We start from the raw sequence: 25,136 nt of genomic DNA on the forward strand, positions 1-25,136 counted from the left end.
TGATTGAATTGTACACGTGAAATGGGTAGAAAATGTAAAATATGCTTCAATAAGGTTATACATGTATTTTCAAAAAGAAAAATAAAACAGGTAGCAGGCCAGATATGACCTTTAGTCCCCTTAGTTTACCAAAAACGTGATGGCTGACTTCATAGGCACTAAAGTGCACCTCTAATTTGGGGAGGTTTTGCTATAGTTGAAGAGCACGAGCAAAATAAATTCCATATTGACACCTAAAAAAAAAACCCAAAACAAATACAACAGCATGCCATTTTTCACCCGTTCAACTGGCAAACATAAGCGCCGTGTCGGTGAGCACGTGGGGAAGTGCGTAGTGGCCGGCATCGCGGGCAGACGTGTAAATCAGCAGAACCCGGTGGAGGCCGTTTGATGGCGTTACACCTGTATGTGCACGTGATCCAGCGTCTCTCCTCGTGGGAATTATCCTGCACGTATGCGCGCACACTTGCAAAATGACACTTGCATGCGTTGGTTCATGGCAGCTTTGTGGGTACAGGCAAAAGATTGGAAATAACCTTAATTTCCATTGGTAGGAGAATGGTCAAATAAGTGACGAATGGGGAGGAGACATTTCACTACATGCTCTTTCGTAACTTCTGAAGTGTGGATGGTGTAAATGTTTTATCTATTCAAAATAGTAAATAAACTGGGTAAAGATCTAGAGGGAACAAACAATGCTGTTGATGCAGTCGATACACTGAATTTTATGCTTCACAAATAAGGATTTTATCCTCTTTTTAGATGCATATGTATATATATATATTCAAGTTTCTGAAAGTTTCCAAACTTCCGAGAACCAAAACATGTCCATTTTCCATAAGTGCACCAGAGCATAAAAGTCCTGGCAGCCACAGTTTGGTTCTATGAGTGGAGGTGAGCCTGATCCCCAAGGAAAAAATTACTATTCTGATAACAAGGGACTTTTAATCCTATCTAAAGACACCCTTTTTATTACCAAATAATGTGCACAACATATACGTCACCTCAACTCCCCAGTGCCCCCTCGCTGAGCGCCCCCCGCCCCTGCAGAATCTTCATTAGAGCCTAGGGGACGGGTGAGCCTGAGGATGGTGTGGAGTTAGACACATGACTGTAGGTTTTATTTTTTTAAGTCCAGATGGTGCCTGAATAGTCTGCTTTGTTCATGATAAAGCTGTTTTGAACACTTTTAAAGGTACGAAGTAAGCTCCTAAAAACAACATAGCTATAAATTCAAAAATACAATACTAGAAAATAAACTTCAGCATTTTAGTAAATCACAGTAAGGCATCATCAAAGCAGGCTTGATCCCAGGAGGATGGTTAAGTACAACACGCTAGGGGTGAAATGATATTAGCCCTTTTTTTGAAGTGCATACCTTGCTCTCCAGACGTAACCACTGTGCTGAATTTGGTGTTTATCATTCCCTCACATTTCTTACACTTTGACTGTGTGTGTATGTATCCTGAAACCGTAACCGTCAAGTATCATTTTTTTGTTTCACTAGATGCATTTCACAATGAAGGATAAATTTAGAGGTATCGTTCAGCATCTTGCCTCTTTACCTTCTACATTATGCAGGTCATCCCGGTTAGCACCTGTTTGAATCCCGGCTCAAGCCACTTACTAGCTGTGTGTGTTGACCGTGTGACTGAACGCTCTGTGCCCCATTTCCCTCGTCGATAAAACAGGTCGCTAACAGCTTCCACCCGTGGGCTGTGCTCGGCAGTAACTGAGCTCGTCTTTGTGACGCTCTTAGAGCCGTGCCTGGCGATCATTAGTGCCGTGGATGGAAGTGTTGACTTCCTTCTACAGCTGAGGAAACTGAGGCTCAGAGAGGGTATCCTGCTTGTCTCAGTCACATGACCAGTGGTGAGCAGAGCCCGAGGGTCAAACAGGCTCTGTGTCCCATCACGGTCACCATCCTACCTCCCAGAATTCACAGTGGGAGAGAGCTCAGTAAATACCTGCTGTATTGAATGGAATTATATAGCTTTTTACAGACTTCCACTAATTCTCCGGTGATGCTAATCCTATGTGAACCAGGTATTTTTTAACCAATATTTTAAATTTTAGGAGAACAAATGGATTTTCTTAGGAAATACAAATTAAATCACAGGTGAAAGACACCACCTCTGAGGAGAGACGCATGATCATATATGGAGTCCAAGCAGGAGTCCTTGGCTGGGATCTGGGGAAGGGGTGTGCGTGGGCCGGTGCTTGGGCTGCGGCTGAGATGCTGACGGAGCCGAGACCTTTCCTGGTGTTCGTGGAACCCCTGGGAGCCAGAGCAGCTCTGAACCCACAGGGAATTGGTTCAGAAATGTCCACCCTCTCTATATATCTGCCCTCCAAGATCCCACTGCTGCCTCCACTGATGAATCCAGCCAAAGGCAGATGGCAGGAGGGAGACCAATGCTGCTAGGAGGGCTGGGTCTGTGGGCCCAGAGCAGGGCAGAGGAGGGACACTGCACAAATACTTCCTTCCAGATGGGAAAAATGGTCCTCATCTCGATCCAACTCTATGAAAAAGCCACGATGATTTTGTTTTTTACCAGGTTATCGAGGATATTATTGCAAGCCAAGAAGAGGAGGAAAAAACCAAAAAGAAGAAAGAGGAAGAGAAACCCAAAAAAGGCAAAAAAGGAAAGGAAAAGAAAGAAACAAAGGAAAAAAATAAGGTAACGTATTTGGAATTTGGGGATTTTTTTGCTTTTTTGCTTTAAATCCGTGGAATAATCTCAAATTTGTTGAGACTATAGTCACTCGTTTCCTTGGGAACCATGCTATCTACCAGCTGTTTTCCTTTTTTTCTTCTTTTTTTTTTAATGAAAGCTGACACTTTTATTTTCTTATTTGTTATTTATTTTATACATATTCGTGTATATATGTCAATACCAGTCTCCCAATTCATCCCACCACCACCGCCCCGCCACTTTCCACCCTTGGTGTCCGTACGTTTGTCCTCTGCATCTGTGTCTCTGTTTCGGCCCTGCAAACCAGTTCATCTGTACCGTTTTTCTAGATTCCACATTTGTGTGTTAATATACGATGCTTGTTTTTCTCTTTCTGACTTACTTCACTCTGTATGACAACCTCTCGGTCCATCCACGTCTCTACAAATGACCCAATTTTGTTCCTTTTTATAACTGAGTAATATTCCATTGTATATATGTACCACATCTTCAGTTTTTTTTTCATGTTGGTCAACAGTTGCCATCTTTTCTATGACTCATAAATACCTATTAGGATAAGGAGTGGTTTCAACAACTCAGATACTTTACATTATTCACAAATGTGATAGCTTTGAATTTTCATTCTTCAAGATAAATGATTCCACGCATCTTTTCTCAAGGGTAGAGACAAGGAACGGTTCTTGGCAAACTAAGTGACCGCTACAAAGTCAAAATAATTGTGTCTGCTTTCACCAAAGCGTGTTCATTTCCATTTATCACTTCACGTCGACATCTTGGACCTGTTTTAACAGGACTTGTTTCTTACTACCCAAAGGAAAGCAGAGTTCAGAGTCACTGCGGGCCGGGCATACCCTGTGCAATGGGGTTGCTGGGTGGTGGGCGGGCAGGGGGGTGCTGCTGTCCTGGGTGCGATCGGAGGGGTTTTCACCCTCAAACATGTGGAGAGACCACTGCCAGGGTGGTGGTTCTCTCTCTGCATAAACTCCTTCTTTGGGAAATGGAATTCAGGCTGAAAGCTAGCGTCGTCTGAAAACGTGAATATGTTCACTGTAGCGGCTGGCCCAGACAGATACTGCTTCACAGATGACCGAAACCCTGATCTGAATCGGAGTGGATCCCGAAAGGTTGTGTCCCTCTGTGACTGTCCAGAAGCAGAGGCCCAGGTCTAGCTCGAGTAGCCGTGGCCACGATCCTCATGTTCTGAGGATGCCCACTGACGCGCAGACTCGCAAATTTCTCTGTGGGAGAAGCAACTCCCTGGGGTCTGGTAGGTGCATCACAGTGAGAGAGAAATCGGACGGGCTATGTAGTCAAGGAGTGATTGGACCAAGGAGGCAGAAGTTGTGAGCAAGGGAGAGGGTGTGATGGTGAGTATAAAATGTCAATACCCAAAGTCCACGAAGATGCAAGTGATAAAAGCCAACCTCTTGTTTAAAATCCTTTGGTTTGATTGAGGTCGACACTGCAGGGGAGTGACCACCTTTCCAGTGGTCACGCCTGCACGGTGATATGCGGAAATCAAGCACCTGCCCCTGCTGTCCTGCCCTCTCTAACTGTGTTCCATTGTTTTGCTGTGCGGACAAAAGAAGAGAGACCCCTCCCCACTCATGTTGAGAACAGCCCACTCCACTGTAGTGGATGCTGAATGGGGCCCCTCTGATGCCCCCTTCAGGACCAAGGGGCTCAATCCCCAGCTACCCAGGATGCGGTGCTGACCCCTCACACTTAGTCCCTCCCCAGGAACTGTTCAGGGTCTAGGGGGGTGCTTCAAGTGACGTGAGCCGCCTCCACGGGGCATGGGCCTTCAAGGACAGTCACATTAGGGACTTCCCTGGCGGTCCAGTGGTTAAGAGTCTGCGCTTCTACTGCAGGGGCACGGGTTCAACCCCTGGTTGGGGATCTGAGATCCTGCAGGCCTGCACAGTGCAGCCAAAAATAAATGAATGAATAAATAAATAAATGAAATGAAATGAAGAAATAGCATCATCTTGGGAAAAAAAAAAGATAGTCACATCAGGGTACAAAGACCCAGCCCCTCACCTCCCAGGACAACTCTGAAGTGTTCTCCTAGCTCCTGGGCTCCCTGTGGGATCAGCTACCACTCTCTTGCAATTGCATCCCAGTTCAGCTCCCCCTCTACCCAGTTCAGCTCCCCCTCTACCCAGTTCAGCTCCCCCTCTGTCCAGCTCAGCTCCCCTTCTACCCAGTTCAGCTCCCCCTCTGCCCAATTCAGCTCCCCCTCTACCCAGTTCAGCTCCCCCTCTACCCAGTTCAGCTCCCCCTCTGTCCAGCTCAGCTCCCCTTCTACCCAGTTCAGCTCCCCCTCTGCCCAGTTCAGCTCCCCACTACCCAGTTTAGCTCCCCGTCTGTCCAGTTCAGCTCCCCCTCTACCCAGTTCAGCTCCCCCTCTGTCCAGCTCAGCTCCCCTTCTACCCAATTCATCTCCCCCTCTACCCAGTTCAGCTCCCCCTCTGTCCAGTGCCACTTCTCTCCCTCCCTCCCTTACAGGTGATATTCCCAACAAGCCACCTGCACGTCCTCCGTCTCAGTGTTTCCAGGGAACCCCACCCAAGGGACCAGCTATTTGCTCTGTCTCATGGACTTACAAAGCTTTCAACCTTGTTACCTTTGTGATATTTTAAAAAGGGTCTATTTTCCCTTTATGGAGATTAGTTGAAATATTCAGATGTTTTTATATGAGATCTTTCCCAAGTTTTCTGACTATATGTATGGGGCTGGCAACTGAGAGATGACCAAGTGTTATAAAAATACTCAAAGAATAACCATACAGCTTTGCTGTTGTGGTTAGGGGTTAGAGTTAGGGGTGAGTCAGTATCTGCAAGTTAAACAAAACTCGTTTCCTCTGTTTCCTGCCTTACCCTCTAACCAGGATGAATAATAGACGTCTTTTTCTACAGGTCAAAATACTAATTTCCACACAAGGATTTGAATAGCTGGTCTCAGGAATGCTTCCTGATTCTTTAGGAATGATTTTAGAATAAGACTTTAAAAGTCAATGGAAAAGGCAATCTGATCTATAAGAAACATACCAACATCATTTAATTGTATCAAGCTTTCGTAGAGATTAACATTTCACATTTTAATAATCACATTGTCACTGTGTAGACCTGTACTTTTCATATAAATTCATTTGTAAGTAATTCTGAAGGATTTTCCCCATCATTTGCAACTACTTCATAAATGCTGATGTACTCAAACTTTGCTTTTTTGTCCAAAACCATTCATCATTAAGTGTGTATTTAATAGCTAGTTAATAAAACACTGTCACTCAACAAAGACCAGATTGTGTAGCAGATAGTTTCAGATTTTTATGGAACAAGCTTCACTAACAGTGAATTTTAATTTGCAAGTGTCAAACTCACTCATGCATATTTAGAGGAAGAGATGCTTAGAATAAAATTGAAATTCTTCCAGTTGTCCCTTTTCTTAGGCACTGCTTCAAAATTATCTTGCCAGGTGGAGGAGGGTTTTAAAAATTAACTGTATCAAGTGAGCTGTCTTTTGGGTTTGGGTTTTTTTTTTTTCTGGAACAAATTAGAATTTTACGGGTGCAGGCAGAACAGTAGGGCAATAGGGGGTCTATGGGTTCCCTGGAAACACTGAGACGGAGAACGTGCAGGTGGTTTTTTGGGAACATCACCTGCAAGGGAGGGAGGGAGAGAAGTAGCAGTGGACAGAGGGGGGGAGCTGAACTGGGTAGAGGGGGAGCTGAACTGGGTAGAGGGGGAGCTGAACTGGGCAGAGGGGAAGCTGAACTGGGTAGAGGGGGGAGCTGAACTGGGTAGAGGGGGAGCTGAACTGGGATGCATTTGCAAAGGAGCATAAATATCCAGGGAGTAGCTGTTGGGAGGGGCCTGGAGGGTGAGTGGATCGTAAGGCTGGGCGGGGGCAGTATTCCAGGCAATCTCCAAGCCACAGAACCAGAGGACAACTTCAGAGCATGGATGACAGGAGGTCAGGATAGCTATGCAGTGTGTGGAACCCGGAAAGGCTGCAGCAGGCAATGAGTGATCCCTTGGGGGGCCTGGCAGAGACTTCTGCAGAGAGAAGGTGGACAGAGAGAAGACCCTGTAAAGAGGCCGAAAAGACAAGCTATAGACTAGGAGAAAGTATTTTCAAATTATATATCTGACAAATAATTTGTATCTAGAATATAAAAAGAATTCTCAAAATTCAACAGTAAGAAGAAAAAGTGTCTTTCTTTGAAATCTTTTGTTTTAAATCCATCTCTAAAAGTATTGAGGATTGCAGGTAAGGAGATCCCCTTAAACAAGGGCTTTGATAGAGGAGATGCTGGTGGCAGAAGGACATTTTCTGCAGACCAATAGCAATCTCTGCAAATATGATTTCAATACCAACATAATTTTATTTGCCTCACTCTGGACCTCATGTTGGCTTTAGAAACAAAAATAGAGAAAAAGAGCACTCTGTGATCCATCCCTACAATTCTTTTCTCTTTCTTGTTTTTCAATGTTCCGTATGTTCCACCATTTGGAGCTACTTTCAGTGGTTTTGTCCTGCCCATGACACATGCTCACGCGAATACTAAGGAGTCTTCTGTAAGTTTCCTCCAGCCATAAGATGACCTGACGTGGTGCTCACTTCTTCTGGAAAGATCCTTGGACCTATCCATATGCAGCACGATTAGCTTGAAAAGCTATTGTTTGTCTGCAGTGCCACCCAGCCGCTCTGACCACAGTGCCCCTTGGCCCAAGGAGGTGCTCCACATTGAACCGTGGAGCCAACCACGTTCTTATATAATTCTAGAGTATTTCAAACCAAATTTTGCACTACTTCACACAGATGGAAAAGTGAGTGTCATGGGTTTCCAGAGGCTGCTATCAGGAACAAGGATTTCATTATGGAAATATACATACCAAGCATCTTCTGTGTCCACTGAAGTGCAGTAAGAGAGGGGATATAAGGAAGTGAGAGGCTTCTGGGTGTAGAGGCAGGGGCTCTTAACCCAGGGAGCACAGACCCTGTGGATACACACCCTGAAATTGTACGGAATTATGCGAGATGCATTCTCCTGGGAAGAAGGTGTATGGGTTTTCTTTGTGTTTTCAAAGGATTCTTCCCTCTAAAAAGCTCAAAAACCACTGCATACGGAAAGGACATATTGGGTTGTTTAAGGGAAGGGCCAAGAGAAGCACTGCAGACTCAGAAGAGAGTGAGGCTCTATCAGCATTGGAAAAGATGGAGGCTTCCCGGAGGGGGTGGCATCTCAGGAGAGCTACAGGAGTGTACGCACATCTCGTCATCTCAGGGGAACAAAATCTCCTGGCCGCTGCCCCACCTCCTGTCCTGCACTTGCAATCCCTTCTTCCCGCAGCAGCCAAAGTGCCCAGACTCCAATGTAACTCTGATCAGCACTCCTAACAACGCTTGAAACTCAGGAGCTGTGCAGTATTTATTTCTGAAGGAATGAGGAAGTACTCAGGTGAGGACCCTAGGGTGGAAGTGGTGGACGGAAAAACATGGAAAAGATGCAGGAGATATGGCAAAGGATAACCAGCCTGGTGGACTGGGTGTTTGAGGTGGAGAAGGAGACCAGGAGTTGAGGTGGCTTCCAAGCGTCTTGAGCAAGAGGAACGGGCTTCAGAACCTTGATGGTGGGACATCCAGGTAGATGTCCGACAGTCAGCTAGAGGTTCAGCATGAACTCAGGTGGGGTCAAGACATGGTGTAGTTGCAGGAGTTGCACCTGTGCAGGAAACCCTAGTGAAGGCGGGAGCATGGGTGGGTTTTAGGAAAATCAGTGTGGGTACATGTTGGAGGATCTGGATGACATCCATCTATGAGGGCAGGGGGAAGAGGTGAAACCAACCAGGGAGATGGGAAAAGCCTGGCGGCAGGGAGAAATTCAGCACAATGCCGCTCCTATCTAATTTTCCACCTGGGTGAATTTCTAGAAGGAGGAAAGGAACGTTTCCCTTCTGTTCCCCTCAGTCCATTCACCATGAGAAGTGAAAACTAAGAATACGATGGAGGCAGAGTCAGGAGAGTCATGAAAGAGAAGGGACCACTGGTGTCAAATGCCGCAGAAAAGTCAAGGAGGAAGCTTGAGAAAGAAAGTGTGGTGACGAGCACATCACTGGGACTATTTCAGGAGAGCGGAGCAAGGGCGGCAGGTGACAGGCAGGCAGGGGACTCTGGCTGAGACATGTGGGCAGCTGGTGGACACACCTCCTTCAGGAAGTTGCAACATGATGACGTTAGTCGAGAGAGGACTTTAAGATGGGGAAGAACTGTAAATGTGCCGGGACCAAGGGAAAAGTGCCCCTGGCCTGGGAGAGCTTAAAATTATCAGGAGGTGATGCCAAATAGAGTAAGACAAGGTTTCTCTGCAGCAAAAAGCAGTCGAGGAGAAGCCGGGAGAAACACAGGCGTGTGAAGAAGTGAGAAGAGTGTGGAGAAGGGGAGACCATTGTATTCAAATGGCCTCTGTCTTCTCAGTATAACAGGAAGCAAGTTTGAAACTGGTGTGACACTGCTCAGCTAAGAAGGACACAGCGAGGTACATGCAAAGACAACAGGCAGGCGGAGAACCCACTTACACGGGGACCGTCTCGGGCTTCGGTTGCTACAGCTGTCCCACCCCACCAGCTGGGTATCGCCCGGACCAGAACCAGACTGATTCAGGTGGACTGTGTTCTCTGGACCCTGATTTCCTAAACTGTGACTTTCTGGAAAGGTCATAGAGATTTCCTTCCAGGAGAAGTAAGCGCTAAAGACGGGAGGATCCCGGGATTCCTTTGCTGGCCTGGCCCTACCCTGCCAAGGCTCATCTAATTAGCACATCAAGCGTTATATAACGTCACTCAAGCAGTACGTGTTCAATGGAGAGGGGAAAAGAATCACTGCTTAGCAGAAAGAGAAAAATAAATAGAAGTTGCCCTTGCACCCAGGACCCAAAGTTAATGGTCATTAACATGTTGGTGTATATACCCTTCCAGAAATTTCTTTATGCATATATATATATATATATATATATATATATATAGTTTCTTAAGATACATTATTTCCAGTAACTGTTAATTGTCACGTCCTGTGGAGATGTGAAGTCAAGATACAGGTAAGGATTCTAAGCAGAAGCATGTCAGTTAAGCTACGAGAAGGCTGAGTGTTCGCTTGAGCTAAGTCTTCTTAAAGGGCAAGGAGGTCAGCCAGGTGCACAGAGGTAAGAGTGGCTCCCCAGCAAAGGGGGCCTGTGAGGCCTCCAGAGGTGGGCGCAGAGCCTGGGTGGTGGTGAGTGGGCTGGGGAAGGAGACACGCTGGCGGTCCGGATGGCCTGCGGGAGAAAGTAGTGTATTCCACAGTGATAGCCAGGCAGCTCCTTCTGACAAAAATTAAAGCTAGACATCCACAGAGAGAATTGGGACAGATGTATTGAGGACATCGCTGAACATTTTTAGACTTCAAATTGTAGGTTTTGTCGGATCCGCCGTACATCTTTCATGTGGGAAGGCCATAAAGGTTGAGTAACTAATTCTCCAGTCTCAATGGAATGTGAGAGCAGAAAAGGCAAATGGCATTCTAAATGCAAGCTTGAAAACAGTCATGAGATGATGAAGTATTTTTACAAGTCAAATTTCATGAGACATCACATTATTTTCATACATGTTTATTTTTAAAGGCAGTTTTTAATGATGATAGCTTCTGGGATGATTTTTTCACTTCTGGATCTAAAAGCGGATTATAATTTCACTCTCAGCTCAGTGGGAAGTAATCAGCCTCTTCCCAGTCACAGCAGCCTCACTCCTACCCCAGGACAGAGACCCTAAGGGAACCATCAGATAATCTGAAAGCCACAAGCGATCAGTTGGACATTTGGACTTGTATGTTGATAGGTATATGCTGAAACACATACCCCCATTTAAAAAACGGAACAAGGGGCTTTCCTGGTGGCTCAGTGGTTGAGAGTCCGCCTGCCGATGCAGGGGACACGGGTTCGTGTCCCGGTCCGGGAAGATCCCACATGCCACGGAGCAGCTGGGCCCGTGAGCCATGGCCACTGAGCCTGCGCGTCCGGAGCCTGTGCTCCGCAACGGGAGAGGCCACAGCAGTGAGAGGCCCGCGTACCGCAAAAAAAAAAATTTAAAAAACGGAACAGGGACTTTCCAGTGGTTAAGTCTCAGCGCTTCCACTGCAGGGAGCACGGTTCGAGCCCTGGTCGGGGAACTAAGATCCCGCATGCCGCATGGTGTGGCCGAAAACATTTTAAAAAAAAAAAACCGGAACAGTTGTGACCCTACTTGAATTTTGACCCTTACCCACTAATGTGAAGTGCCGACCGTCCCTCCACCCACAGACCACCTCAGACGCACACGTTGGCTAATAGAAAATTTCAAGAGGGCTTCTGTTTATCTGAGTCCCTCTTTAAGCCAGGCTAGAAATCATCCTAACGGTTAACATTTGGGGAGGGGCGTGGCCAGGCACACTGTTTACCTCTGTCTGCTCTCCTAACTTCACAGAGACAAATACCTAGGATACGATCTTTGACAATGAAAAATCTTGTGGAATCCTCTGCATTTTTCTCTGTATCTCTATCTCATTGATGACGATTAAGGAAAAAAATTGTGTTGTATAAGGACCCATGTCACACGATAGATGGTAACTTACTAAAAATTGTCAGTTTCAGTGATATTTACAACATTTCTGAACGAATGCAAAGGCTGGACATGTCTAAGATGCTGTCTCTTATTGGGACTCACTGGGCCTACTGGGTGGCAACACCAGCGCACTCAGGTCAGCAGACAGTGAGATGGAGCCAGGGCGCATGGAGGGCTCAGGACCTGGCTGGCGTGGGCTGGAGCCGGGAGTCGCAGGACCCAGGTCCACCGGGACCAGCTCCTCTGTCCACCCCCTTCTCTGAAGAAGGCCGTATGGTGGCTAGGACCACCTGCAGGCAGAGTCCCCTGCCTACCTGTCATCTGTGTGTTCCCCCGCCAGTGCAGAGGGAGCCAGTGTGGCTGCCCAGTCCAGCTCCTCGGGGTCAGGCTGCTCCAGGAGAGGCGCGTCTCTCTGGCTAGAACACTCTCCAGCCACTCGGCTGCGTTGGGAGTTGTGCCCGAGAAGCTTCCATCAGAAAGGGATGTTGTTCAAGGCAGGCACCTTGACGGGTGCGACTGTACTTGTACGACCCCTTCACGGTGAAAGATTCAGAAAAAAAAAGTGACTTTGGAGTTGAGAGGGTAACACCTCCTCATGGAATTTCTCTCTCCCAATAATTGTCAAAATGAGAAAGATATTAAGTGTTTCAAACAGCAACCAAAGGAAAGGATATGTCCAATGAACTATTGACCAAAGGAAGAAATAGCTCTGAAAAGGAAAGCAGACGTGTTCCATCGTGCTTTCTCTCTGGTTAAAAGGTGTCTCCTGTGACGGCCAGTTATGTCATTACCACGTGGAAAGCCGTGGGAACCGCTAACGTCCACTGTCATTCTGTGCAATCAGGATCAGATGTTTCCAAAACTGGTCTTAACAGTGTTTTACTCCCCTTGAGAACTTGATATTTATTATAGAAATAAAGCTGTACAAATAGACCCATAAATCTTATTTTTACTTACGTGCGTTAAACGCCTGGAGAACAGGCCTGATGCTGGTTCCATATGGGGTACAAAACGTCAGCAAGACGGAATCCTCCTCCATGGGGGCCCACAGCCCAAGAGAGCAGCTAAGGCAGGCACACAAATAGCCTATAATATGCACAGAGAAACAGGCGCCAGGAAGGATGAGCAGATCCTGCTGAGCGAGGGGAGAGTCTTTCTGACCTGGGACAATCCAGGACGGCTTCACAGAGGAGGGGATATTTGCCTCAGACCTAAGAAGAATTTTCCACAGAAGAAGATGGGAAAATGAATTCTGGTCAGAGATAGGTGGGCATCCTGACCCCCTCCGGCCTGTGCCCGTGCTCCAGCCAGAGTCATGACCCGACAGGCAGATCCATTCATGCCAGGCTCCTGCAGGGACCCCCAGGTGGCTGCCCTGCTCTCAGACCAAGTTCACACTCTCTGAGGAACACGGCTCATGGGCCTTCCAAAGCCCGTCCCCTCTCTGTGTCTCTGTCTCTGTCTCTCTGTCTGTCTGCTGGCCCTGTTCCGTACGCCCCTGCCCTACTAACTTCCAGTTACCAAAGGCAACGCAGCCTTCCAGCTCAGACTCACACGGACTGGTCCCTCTGCTGAAAGCGCTTCCATGATGCTCCCTTTTCTTTCCCTCCCCCCGCCTCACCTCTACCCATGAAGGCGCACACTCACCACCTGTAGGGGCTCCCAGAGGCCAAATACAGGACGATCTGAGTATCTAAAACCAAAAGAGAAACAGCACGTCCATCAGCAACGCACTGACTAAAAAATACAAAAGATCCGTGAATGCCTGATGATACCCAGGCGGGGAGAGAGATGAGGAATATCTCTGAGAGTATTCATTAGCTATTTTAGATGCCCCTTTCTGTCCACGAATCATCTGTTTCATCCAAGGACATGGCTTTTTCCAGCACTGGTCTTCTCCGTGCTTCTCGGGCTGATTCTTCCCGAATGCCTGGGTGTCCCGGGCTGTGTGAGTGAGTGGGGCTCCTTCCCCCGTGAGCTTTGATTTCCTGTGGGTCCTGGAAGGTGGGTCAGTTGCGCCACAGGCGTGGAGCCCCCAGGAGTTCTGGGTCCAGGTTCTCCCCCCGCTTCTGCAAGGCAGGTGGCCTCGCGAGGAGGCTGTGTTAGCCCCTGCGTGTTCCGTGAGCTGTGGTTCAAGCAGGTCCCCCGTGTCACCCCACCCCCGCAGAAAGCAGAGTCCTCCCGCCACCCTGACCTCCTCCTGGGAGCTCCCATAGCTCTCGTGAGCTCGTTTCACATGTCTTCCCGACTGCCACGTGGAGTAGGGGAGGAGAGGTAGGTGGGGATCCGGTACACGGGCGCTGCCGAACCACGGCCCATGGCGCGTGGGGTCCCAGAAACGAGAGCACGTCCTGTGCCCAGAGTCACCAGAGATGCTCACCGTCTTATGGCCGCTCCTCCTTCAAGCTGTACAGAGAGCACTTTGATTGCTTTGGGAAACTCCCCATAGACATGGTGCAGACCAGCATCCTTCCTTTTGCCCTTTGTGGGGTGACAATAACCAGGATTTTGGTCATCGGGCACCAGACTTTTAATACAGTACAAACATTATTGCCCAGAAACGTCAGGTGGGGCTTGGCGAGGTATGGCTCTTCACGATGCGGAACAGCCCTGGTGGTGTAGGGCGACTTCTGCTGGGGGTCGGGGCAGACCCTCCAGCTGCAGTGGCCGGTGTCCCTGCAGCTCCGAGCTGGCTGCACAGGGGCAGCCGGGACCAAGGGTGGCGTGACCGGGCTCTCTCTGCAGCGGGGGCCCGGGGCAGGGAGGCTGGCAGGACCTCCAGCTCACGCTGGGGCTCAGGACTGGCTTCCTGGCCCAGGGAGAGGACAGGCAAGCCACAAAAGGAGCAGCCCGGGTGCTCCTGCAAACCACCACCTGACAAGTGGCGGAGCAGAACACAGACGGAGAGCAGCAGCAAACCTGGGTCACGGGAACATGGCGAAGGAGGTGGCAGGACGTGGGTGGGCATCAGCTTTCAGAGCAAGGGAGGAGCAGAGCATCAGAGGACAGGACCAAACTCGGGGTGGGGTACCCCAGGGAGCCTGAAGGTAGAGCCAGGTCTCCAGACCATCCCCGCCCTGGTCGGTGGACACAGCACTCCCTGCTCAGACTGGTCAGCAGGGAAACTGCCCAGGTGGGCAGACGAGGGGCTGGACCTTCACCGCACAAACCAGAAAAGAGTCTACGTGCTTTTCTGTAGCCATAGCAACCACGATGTACATGCCTCTTACTGTCTGATCACGACAGGTAAACTCTGCCTGGAGTTAACAAGTGTATTACTCTGCTTTCACAGGACAAAGGTGAGGGCTGGCAGATGTCGCCAAGTGTTTTCCTTCATACGATGCAAGAAGGAAACAACGTATACAAAGGTCAGTGGGGCAGAATAGGTGTGCTCCTGTCCACCCAGTGCGGCCTCAGCCTCTGTTGGGCAGAATTTGGTGCCCAACCACGAGAAGCTGCAAACATGCGATTCACGGCCAAGACCTTCTGCCCGTCTCTCTTTTAGAATTCCTTTGGGTGGCTTCAAGGCATGTAACTGGTAAAAGAGGAAGATGAGAACATCATCTAAACCCCTGTTCTGTGTTAAACCCTTGAGACTCCAGCTGAACATTCTCTTGCTAGGAATGAAAGGGAAGAAGGATTTTCCCTGGATTGTTTAAATTAAGAAAATCAATGCCGTATGTACAGTAAAATGTTTTAATCCTATTAGACTAAGACTCGTGCCTGAACACTGACACCTAAATCTTTTCTGCCATGTTCAGCATACTTAGCAGAGTACAATCTGTCTCATTCGGCAAGTGTACGAATTGGTCTTTGAGATACTCTCATTATACTTTCCTGTGGTCCCACTCCACCCTCACAACAAACCCCAACACAGAAGGACCTGCCAAGGCGACCCTGGCCATCAGTGTTATTTGGAAATTCCTGAAAAATGCAATAATGGCGTGAAGTAGAATATTTCCAAACTCCAGTCACATGCGTGCCTCCTTCCTAATTCTGGTCTTAGGTGGACAGCACCGCTACTGTTATTTACTTAATATCTATTTTTAATTGATGCATGGTTTTTATCCCAATTAATTGAGCCTCGTCCTCAGCAACTATATCAAAAGTCGTTGCAGGTTTGATATGCCGGTTCTATAAAATAAGAATGTCCGTGGACTTCCCCCCAGCAATCCAGTGGTTAAGACTCCACACTTCCACTGCAAGGGGAGCGGGTTCACTCCCTGGCCAGGGAACTAACATCCCGCATGCCGTGCAGTGTGGCAAAAAAAAAAAAAAAAAAAAAGAATGTCCGTGTGCCTCCTGAAATTCTTTCACTTACCACTAGTGGCAAGGGTCCCACTCTACCTGAGATGCTGAACGAAGGCAGAAGCACAGGGATAGGATGACCCCAGCAGGATTTAGCGACTGCTTTAATTGGGGAGGAAGGAGGTCAAAGGGTAAATTAACACTGATTAGGTGCCCGAGACGCAGAAGGCTTTGTGTTTTGTTCCCATCTTACTTACCTTTATAACAACCAGGAGCGGTAAACATCACTTACCCACCATCAGCAGGTCTGATCTTCTATCAGGTCTACTGATAGAAGACCTGCCATCATTCACGTTTAAGAACATCAACTCTTTTTCTTTTCCATTATGGTTTATTACAGGATATTGAATATAGTTCCCTGTGCTATATACAGTAGGACCTTGTTGTGTATCCATTCTATATAGTTTGCACCTGCTGACCCCAAACTCCCACTCCAACCCTCCCCCATCCCCGTCACCCTGTTGGCAGCCACAAGTCTGTTCTCTATGTCTGTGAGTCTGTTTCTCTTTCGAAGATTAGTTCATTTGTGTCATATTTTAGATTCCACACGTAAGTGATATCATATGGTATTTGTCTTTCTCTTTCTGACTTACCTCACTCAGTATGATAATCTCTGGGTCCATCCATGTTGCTGCAAATGGCGTCACTGCATTCTTTTTTATGGCTGAGTAGTATTCCATTGTATATATGTACCACATCTTCTTTATCCGTTGCTCTGCCGATGGATATTTAATTTGTTTCCACGTCTTGGCTATTGTAAATAGTGCTGCAATGAACACTGGGGTGCAAGTATCTTTTCAAATTACAGTTTTGTCCGGATATATGCCCAGGAGTGGGATTGCAGGATCATACGGCAACTCTGTTTTTAGTTTTGAGGAACCTCCATGCTGTTCTCCATAGTGGCTGCACCAACTTACATTCCCACCAAGATAATACCAACTCTTTAACAAACAATGGTGCCAAGCAATCACTATCAAAGCATCCATTCACTTACATATTCACTCAACAAACATTGATTGACTCCAGTGTCCAGGTGCAATGCTAGCCTGGAGCTACAGAGCTGGCGCATGCCGTCCGCAGGCTCACAACACACCAGGTGCGGTGGCGGTAGATGGGTGGGGACAGTGGCACAAGTTGGATGGCTTGTTAGGCTGGCCTCAGCTGCCTCCGAGGGACCCAGCTAGGAATCGCAGTAAGTCACAGGCCTGGCTGTGGTGCCCCCGGAACTCAGGGCTGGGTCGCAGACAATAGCTGCCGTTTGTGAAGACACCACTTCGCATGACTTCATGTATTGGTCTGTACACACTGTCTTTTGTTTCGTAATCTGCACATCTATCTCCAACCTTCGAGATAATTTTCCAGGCCTTCGAACGCGTTAGGTAATTGACCAGCTACTCTTCTTCTGAACACCTCCCTTCTGGAGCCCTGCCAGCTGTCCTCCTTGGGGCTTCCTTTGCCTTCCCTGACTGTCACCCCTTCATTTTCCTGTTACTCCCTCATTTTGGTGGAGCCTGTCCTACTGGGTGTCCTGAGAGGGGCTGCTGGTGGGGAGTCGTAGGTGCCAGATACATCTCAATGCACTCGCACTCGGGATTTGGAAGGCCTGGCTCCCTTGGCCTCTGATGTAACTGCATATGGAGAAAGAAAGAAAAGTGGGGAAGAGCAAAATTCTCACCTACCTTAACAAGGAGTCAGGAGCCTGTGTCTAAAATTGACACATCAAGAAGCAGCAGTATACGTGTATTATCTAGACATTGGGAGAGGAACAACCAACCAAAAGAGCCCACGTGAAGCTAGATCACTTCACGCCCCCCTCCCCTGGGCCGCCCTCCCCACCTCAGGGCTGTCGTGCTTTCTGTTCCCCTTGCCTGGAATGCTTTTCCCTTCAGGCCTTCTCCCGCCTCACCTGTGCCCGCCCCTGACCCCACTTTACTCACCTCCCTCTGACTTCCGTGTGTGTGTTTGCTGTCTCCCCGCAGGGGGTGGGAGGGGGGCGCCAGGTCCATGAGGGTAGGGCATGAATTTCATAATTTACAAATAGATCAGATTTATGAATAAATCTGAATCTAGTCAAGGCATTTTTGAATGAATGAATGTGGGAATAAATGCCACTGGACAGTGTAACTGGAAGGCAGAGTTTTTTTTATTATAATCTTCTCAATACTCTGACTTTAAAATAAGGTGCATGCATTATTTTGATAAAAACAGTAATTAGTTTGGGGGCCATCTAATGTTCCCATGGGAAGCCTGCAGACCCACCCAGCAAAGCTCTTGAACCGACCCACACCTGGTGTGTAATATCTGTTTCCATCAAGACTAAGAAAACACAAGCTACTCGGGAGCAGGAAACATGAAGCGTGATTTTCCTAGTTGGCTGTTGGGGCATTTGATGAGCTATCTGTCAGGTCTTCAGTAACTTACAGAAATTAAATGTTTTCATCTGAGAATTCTTTTCATAAAAATCAAAGCTTTTCCTTCTCAGATGAAACATTAGCATTTTAATCACTGAGATGAAGCGCCCTCCTCGGTCACCCCTCCACGTGCAAAAGCTGCCGCAGCTCCCGCTTTCCCAATTCTGGGATAAAAGCTCATTCTCTGCTGTAGGAAAGAGCAGGCCGTTGTTTTCCTTTGAGAGCCATGAACAGCTTCCTGCATTCAGAAATGTCCATGAAATTCTTGAAGGGATTGAGAAGGGCCCTGTGCAAAAGTGTCATGAGAAAAACAAAGTTGCAGTGGAAAACGAGGTCCATTTACGCGAACTAGAGGTGAAACCGGGAAAGGCTGCTACGAACTGCTTTATCTGTAACATATAGTTACAGCTCCAGAAATGGGAACGTCACTGCTTTTACATAAATAATCACATCTTGCTTTCCTTTCTGTTGAATATTCTGTGTTCCTTTCATTTTGAAACGCATTGCTTCCCAGTCTTAGTAAATCTATCCCGTGAAAAAGCAGCATAGCTTCCTTTAAATAACAAAGCAGTTTTGCTCTAAAAGATCTTAATGAAACAGGTGGCTTTTGCTGTGGGAGGAGATTTAGTCATCATACAAGGTGGAAATCTGCTAGGAAAGAGTTGTTATTAGTGAATAGCACGTTTTAACACAGTTATAGTATTTTCAAGGGGGAGAGCTTACAATTGGAAACCCATAAAAAAGAAACATTATGTTATTCCTGCATTTCAAAGTTTTCCACAGTCTAAGCTTATGTAAATTTCAGAAAACGCACAGAGAAGGGGCGGTTGCCTTCAAGCCCGTGAGCCAGCCTCGCCTTTGTGTATTCACACCTTCCAAGCTCACTGCAAAATCCCCCTTCTGGGGGGGAGGCCGGACAGGCGCTCAGGCCAGAGCAGAAACTGAGGTCACCCTCAGACAGGCATACAGGAGGCACACCCCCAAACCTCTCCTGCCGTATCATCCCGTCCCATCGTCTGAGCCCTAGCGGCTGGGCCACCTCTCACGTGGCCACCCTGCTTGGGAAGGACATGTGGGTGAATCAATTCTATGAAAATTTCACCCCCTCTGTGATGTGTTTCTTGTCGATGTCTTATAAATCCACACTAACCACCCTAGAAAAAGTTTCGGTACTTTCATCATCCTCATTTTCAAAAATCTGCCCCTGAAACTTTGCATCACCCGTCGGTTTCTCCTTGCTATCTTCCTGGCACAGACTGTGACCAGCCAAGGGCTGGCCCCGTCCAGGCCGCACTGCCCTTGGTTGGCTGGTGGGAGGCCGGTGAGCCTAAGAGCCCTCGCCGGGCCTGGAAGCTAGACAGGCCGACCCCTCTGCCCAGCTAACTGACCAGGAAGTGAGCCAGGCCTGACCTGTGTGTGGCCATCACCTTGTGATGCCCCCTCTCGCTTCCAGAGATCTCCATGCCAGCCTCTGGGAGCAGCGTCAGGGTCTCCAGCCTGTGGCTTGTGGAGCCGACCCACACTTTGGGAAAACTGGAGCTGCACAGCCACATCCCGTCTTGCTCCCCTTGCGTTCTGTGTGGCCCTGACTCGGACGCCGCGAAGAGGACACGCCCAGTGGTCCTCCGCCTCCTCACTTCCACCTGGGCACAAGTGTTTTTAGAGTAGCCGCTGTCCTACCTGGTTCCTCGCTCCTCGAGAGGTTGTAGACTGTTGACAAGGAAAGGGAAGACTGTAAGACCAGCAGCTGGAAAGCGGTAGCATGGGGGACCCACCTGCCGGGGCTGCCGCCTGCCTGGAGCCCTCCAGGCGATGCCCTCGCCCAGTCGCCCGTTCTTGTGCATCTGCATCTCGTCGCCCTTTTGCTCCATCTCCCCAGGATCTGCAGCCATTCCTGGCTCACACCACGTGCCGTCCCTTCTCCTTTCCCTTCTCGCAGCTTCTGCTCATCCCCGGCCTCCATGATTTACGTGACGATTCCACCCTCCTCTCTCATCTGTTCGCCCACTTGACTCTCCGAGAATCTTCTCTGCTGTCCACCTTCACAGTTGACACCTCCTGCTCTGTGTACCCAGACGTATGTTTCTGCCTGTGACCGTGACTGTCCTCTATGGCTTGTCCTCTAATGCCACCCTTCTTGATGAGCTGTGTCGGGGGACACAGTCCTGGCTAGTCTCAGGATCCCGTGAGGTGCTCGTAGGAGAAGCTGTACTTGAGAAACTTCCATCCCATCGTTCACCGCCTGCCATCCGGGCCCCGCACGACCCCCTTTCTTCCCAAGCCATAGCCGTTGTCAGACAGAGGTGGGGAAACCCCTGCCTGGGGCCCCGTGGCCCTCGGTTGCCTTCCCGAGTTGCACGGCATCCGTGCTCCAGGGATGTGCTCCCGGCAAAGTGGCCCAGCGGAGTGGTGGTTGCAGGTTTGGTTCCAGAAATTTTCCATCACGTTCTGAACACAAATTCAGGGAAGAGATCTCATTTCCCAAACTGGCAAGTCTTTTTCCCCTGGGAGATCCCCCGATCCCGCAGCCAGGATCCAGTGATCTGCACCTCTGCGCAATTTGGAATTCCTCTTCTGAGAAAACAGGTTTATTCCCATTTATTCCAGTGATACAAAATTACCCTTATTTCCTCTAGGGTCACACTTCTCTAACCATCCTCCTAACTGCCAGGCAAAAGGGAAATGTAAAATGTGTGTGATTTCAAAAACATCCAAAAAGTGATACAAAAATAGAGCCGTTGAATTAGGGGCGAGTAGTGGGTACTTGTGTATTCAGTGTTGGCTTTTACTAGGAGCCAGGGTAAATTACTGGTGAGTTGAACTAGCAACAAAATCTCTCCTATTTTAGCGCACCATTTGCATAATAAAAATAATGTAAAACATATTACAGAAACAGTCACCTATAACTGTATAATCCCACAATTAACGTATTATTTTTTACATGTTTTTAACCGTATGGAAGAATACTGTTTGTTTCATACTTTTTTATTGGATCTTTACACATTAGCAGTTTCCTTCTTTATTTTTTAGATATTATACAGGGACAATCCTTCTGTTTGGGAAGTGGAGAAGGATGTAGGGCAGAAAACTGAGTTTGTGTTATATGTCAGAAAACTGCGTTCCTTAGTGTCAACCACAAAGGAATGGGCACTGGCCCTCTACCTCTACAAGGATTAGATCATGAGCCACTGCGGCTGCTGACTTCCAACACCCCCTGAAAGGAGTTCAAGGTGGAGAGCATGCATGAGGCCCTCTGTGCTCTGGGAAAAACTGGCAGAGCAGGTCTTCAGAATAGTTAGGTATTTTCAGGAGAAGATTTTATGAGCCCAATTCTTGTATCTCCTCCTATCTAGAAAAGCACTGAAATCCTTCATGGTGACGACTGCTCCTCGAGACGAGCAGAAACCTTCTGCCAAAAAATATGCTCGATTGCATGGACTCCCCCTTCACCAGAATCACATATATGCTGACCTTCCCCCCTGCCTCTTTAGAGCAGTTTCTCAGAGCTCTCTGAGACGCTGTCTCCCGGGCTATAATCCTCATTTTGCCCCAAATAAAACTTGACTCACAACTCTCACGTCGTACATTTTTTTTAAGTCGACATTAGTCTTCACGCTGAAAAAATTTCATTTTCTTTTTCTTTATCCTTCTGGAGTACAGACCTGTGGAAGAATAAAGATGAATCGTGGAATGTCCCCCAGGGCTATGATCCCGAACTGATCAAAGAGGACAAACGGAAAGAATTGGAGTCGGAGATCAGGCTGCAGGTAAGACTGCTTTTATGCTGTAGTCCCAGCAAGTCATTCGCTGCAGTGCTTTGTTACAATTTCCCGTTAATAACCTACCCAGAATTTAAGCTATTTTTAACTTCACAAAGAAAACACAAGTCATGCGAAGTCACCTAAACCTTTTGTATTCACCTAGGTTGACGAGCTGATGAGACAGGAACTAAAAAACTTAAAACTAGCTGTGAACAGAGAGATGGAATTACCAGGCAAAACAGGAAGGAAGAAAGGAAGTAAAGAGGTGAGTGGTCCTTATGCACGGGAAGCAGAGAGCAGATCCCAACCATGACGAGGAGCCCGGCCCCCGCGGGCGGTGGCCCATCCATGCGTGCTGCCTGCGGACCCCGGCTGTCCCAGGCTGATTCTCCGGGAAACGTGCCTACCTTTGGTGAATTTACGTCGGTCCACCAGGTAGCCCTCAGGGCTGTGGGCTCATAAATGAGATAAATCCAACAGTCTGGGAGTAACTTCCCCAGTCCCCCATCACTGCAGATCCGTGGTACCCAAGCCCCACAAGTGGGAGGAGACCTATCGGAGGAGCTGGGGCGTGTGTCTCAAATGCCCACGCGTCGCTTCCTGTAGAAGCTCTGTAGGGGAAGCCAGTGGCAATGAGCAGGTTCTTTGTGAGTCAGGGGATCCGATGAATTGAATTTTCAGTTGCCACCCATCCGTCTCATAGTGGTTTAGAGTAGCTAGCTGGATTCCAATATTCCATGTTCACATACTAGGGTCCTGAGAGATAAGAGAAAATATAAGATTGGTGTCTGCCCCTGCTTGTTGGCAGGGAGCTCCTGGAACCCTTGGAAATTCCTAGGTGACTGAGTAATATTCCATTGTATATATGTGCCACATCTTCTTTATCCATTCATCTGATAATGGACACTTAGGTTGTTTCCATCTCCGGGCTATTGGAAATAGAGCTGCAGTGAACATTTTGGTACATGACTCTGTTTGAATTATGGTTTTCTCAGGGTATATGCCCAGTAGTGGCATTGCTGGGTCATATGGTAGTTCTGTTTGTAGTTTTTTAAGGAACCTCCATACTGTTCTCCATAGTGGCTGTACCAATTCACATTCCCACCAGCAGTGCAAAAGTGTTCCCTTTTCTCCACACCCTCTCCAGCATTTATTGTTTCTAGATTTTTTGATAATGGCCATTCTGACTGGTGTGAGATGATATCTCATTGTAGTTTTGATTTGCATTTCTCTAATGATTAATGATGTTGAGCATTCTTTCATGTGTTGGCACTCTGAATACCTTCTTTGGAGAAGTGTCTATTTAGGTCTTCTGCCCATATTTGCATTGGGTTGTTTGTGTTTTTGTTATTGAGCTGCATGAGCTGCTTGTAAATTTTGGAGATTAATCCTTTGTCAGTTGCTTCATTTGCAAATACTTTCTCCCATTCTGAGGGTTGTCTTTTGGTCTTGTTTATGGTTTCCTTTGCTGTGCAAAAGCTTTGAAGTTTCATTAGGTCCCATTTGTTTATTTTTGTTTTTCTTTCCATTTCTCTAGGAGGTGGGTCAAAAAGGATCTTGCTGTGATTTATGTCATAGAGTGTTCTGCCTATGTTTTCCTCTAAGAGTTTGATAGTTTCTGGCCTTACATTTAGGTCTTGAATCCATTTTGAGCTTATTTTTGTGTATGGTGTTAGGGAGTGTTCTAATCTCATACTTTTACATGTACCTGTCCAGTTTTCCCCGCACCACTTATTGAAGAGGCTGTCCTTTCTCCACTGTACATTCCTGCCTCCTTTATCAAAGATAAGGTGACCATATGTGCATGGGTTTATCTCTGGGTTTTCTATCCTGTTCCATTGATCTATCTTTCTGTTTTTGTGCTATTTGTAATGAGGTGGATAGACCTAGAGTCTGTCATACAGTGAAGTAAGTCAGAAAGAGAAAGACAAATACCATATGCTAACACATATATATGGAATTTAAGGGGGAAAAAATGTCATGAAGAACCTAAGGGTAAGACAGGAATAAAGACACACACCTAGAGAATGGACTTGAGGATATGGGGAGGGGGAAGGGTAAGCTGTGACAAAGCGAGAGAGAGGCATGGACATATATACACTACCAAACGTAAAATAGATAGCTAGTGGGAAGCAGCCGCATAGCACAGGGAGATCAGCTAGGTGCTTTGTGTCCACCTAGAGGGGTGGGATAGGGAGGGTGGGAGGGAGGGAGACACAGAGGGAAGAGATATGGGAACATATGTATATGTATAACTGATTCACTTTCTTATAAAGCAGAAACTAACACACCATTGTAAAGCAATTATACTCAAAAAAAAAAAATTCCTAAGTGATAAGCACACTGGAAGCGTCTTTTGTTACAATGAGGCAATGCTGGGTGGGTTCCTAGATGGCTCCCAGGTGGGGGCTGGTTACAGGGAAGACCAAGCCATGATTAGAAGCCTGGAATTCTCAGCTCCACCCACCCCCATTCTCTAGAGAGGGGACAGGAGATGGAAATGGAGTTAATAATTGATCAAGCCCACATGAGGAAGCTTCCGTGAAACCCCAATAATGATGGGATTTGGAGAGTTTCCAGGTGGGTTAACACTTCCACATCCTGGGAGGGTAACACACCCCAGTGTCACAGGGGCAGGAGCTCCTGCACTCAGGACCCTCCCAGACCTTGCCCTACATACCTCTTCATCTGGCTGTCCTTCTGTATCCTGTATCATATCCTTTAATGAACTGGTGGATGGAAGTAAGTGTTTCCCTGAGTTCTGTGAGCCACTCTCACAAATTAATCATACCTGAGGAGGGGTTTATAGCCGGTTGGTCAGAAACATAGGTGACAACCTGGACTTGGCAATTGGCATCTGAATTGGGGTGGGGAGCAGTTTGGTGGGACATCACCCTTAACCTGTGGGATCCGACTCTATCTCCAGGTAGACAGTGTCAGAATTGAGTTAGATTGCAGGACCCCCCAGCTGGTGTTGCAGAAAACTGCTTGGCGGGGGAGAACCCCGCACATCTGGCATCAGAAGTGTTGTGAACATGGTCCACTTTGATCCAGAGCCAGCCCAGCCTCTGGGGCCAGGATACTCCAGGCAGAGGAGCTGGCAGGACTGTGGGCAGCCTTTGCCCTTTGAAGGCTTTCTCAGGTTTCCATGGTCCATCACCTCTTCCTGGGACTCACACACTCCCTCAGAGTTTACCACACTCCCAGCTACATTAGTGACTAGTTTCGCCAGCCCAGGGGCTGTATGGTGTCTTTACAGTGGCTCTATCCTAATGCTTTTTGTGTTGACTTTACAGTTTACAGTTTAACTCTGACTCTGAATGT

At 47.7% G+C, this 25,136-nt stretch overlaps 1 protein-coding gene across 1 annotated transcript in view; it reads left to right on the forward strand.

The window, feature by feature from the left end:
• IQCA1 (IQ motif containing with AAA domain 1) overlaps nucleotides 1-25,136 on the forward strand; it is a 172,295-nt gene that overhangs the window by 71,061 nt on the left and 76,098 nt on the right. Inside the window, exons 8-11 of the mRNA XM_067740134.1 lie at nucleotides 2,559-2,681; nucleotides 14,625-14,700; nucleotides 21,712-21,818; nucleotides 21,976-22,077. Coding sequence (XP_067596235.1) covers nucleotides 2,559-2,681; nucleotides 14,625-14,700; nucleotides 21,712-21,818; nucleotides 21,976-22,077 — 408 coding nt within the window. The remainder of the gene's footprint in view (nucleotides 1-2,558; nucleotides 2,682-14,624; nucleotides 14,701-21,711; nucleotides 21,819-21,975; nucleotides 22,078-25,136) is intronic.

Source organism: Pseudorca crassidens, chromosome 6 (assembly GCF_039906515.1).
Source record: "Pseudorca crassidens isolate mPseCra1 chromosome 6, mPseCra1.hap1, whole genome shotgun sequence".
Taxonomy (NCBI): domain Eukaryota; kingdom Metazoa; phylum Chordata; class Mammalia; order Artiodactyla; family Delphinidae; genus Pseudorca; species Pseudorca crassidens.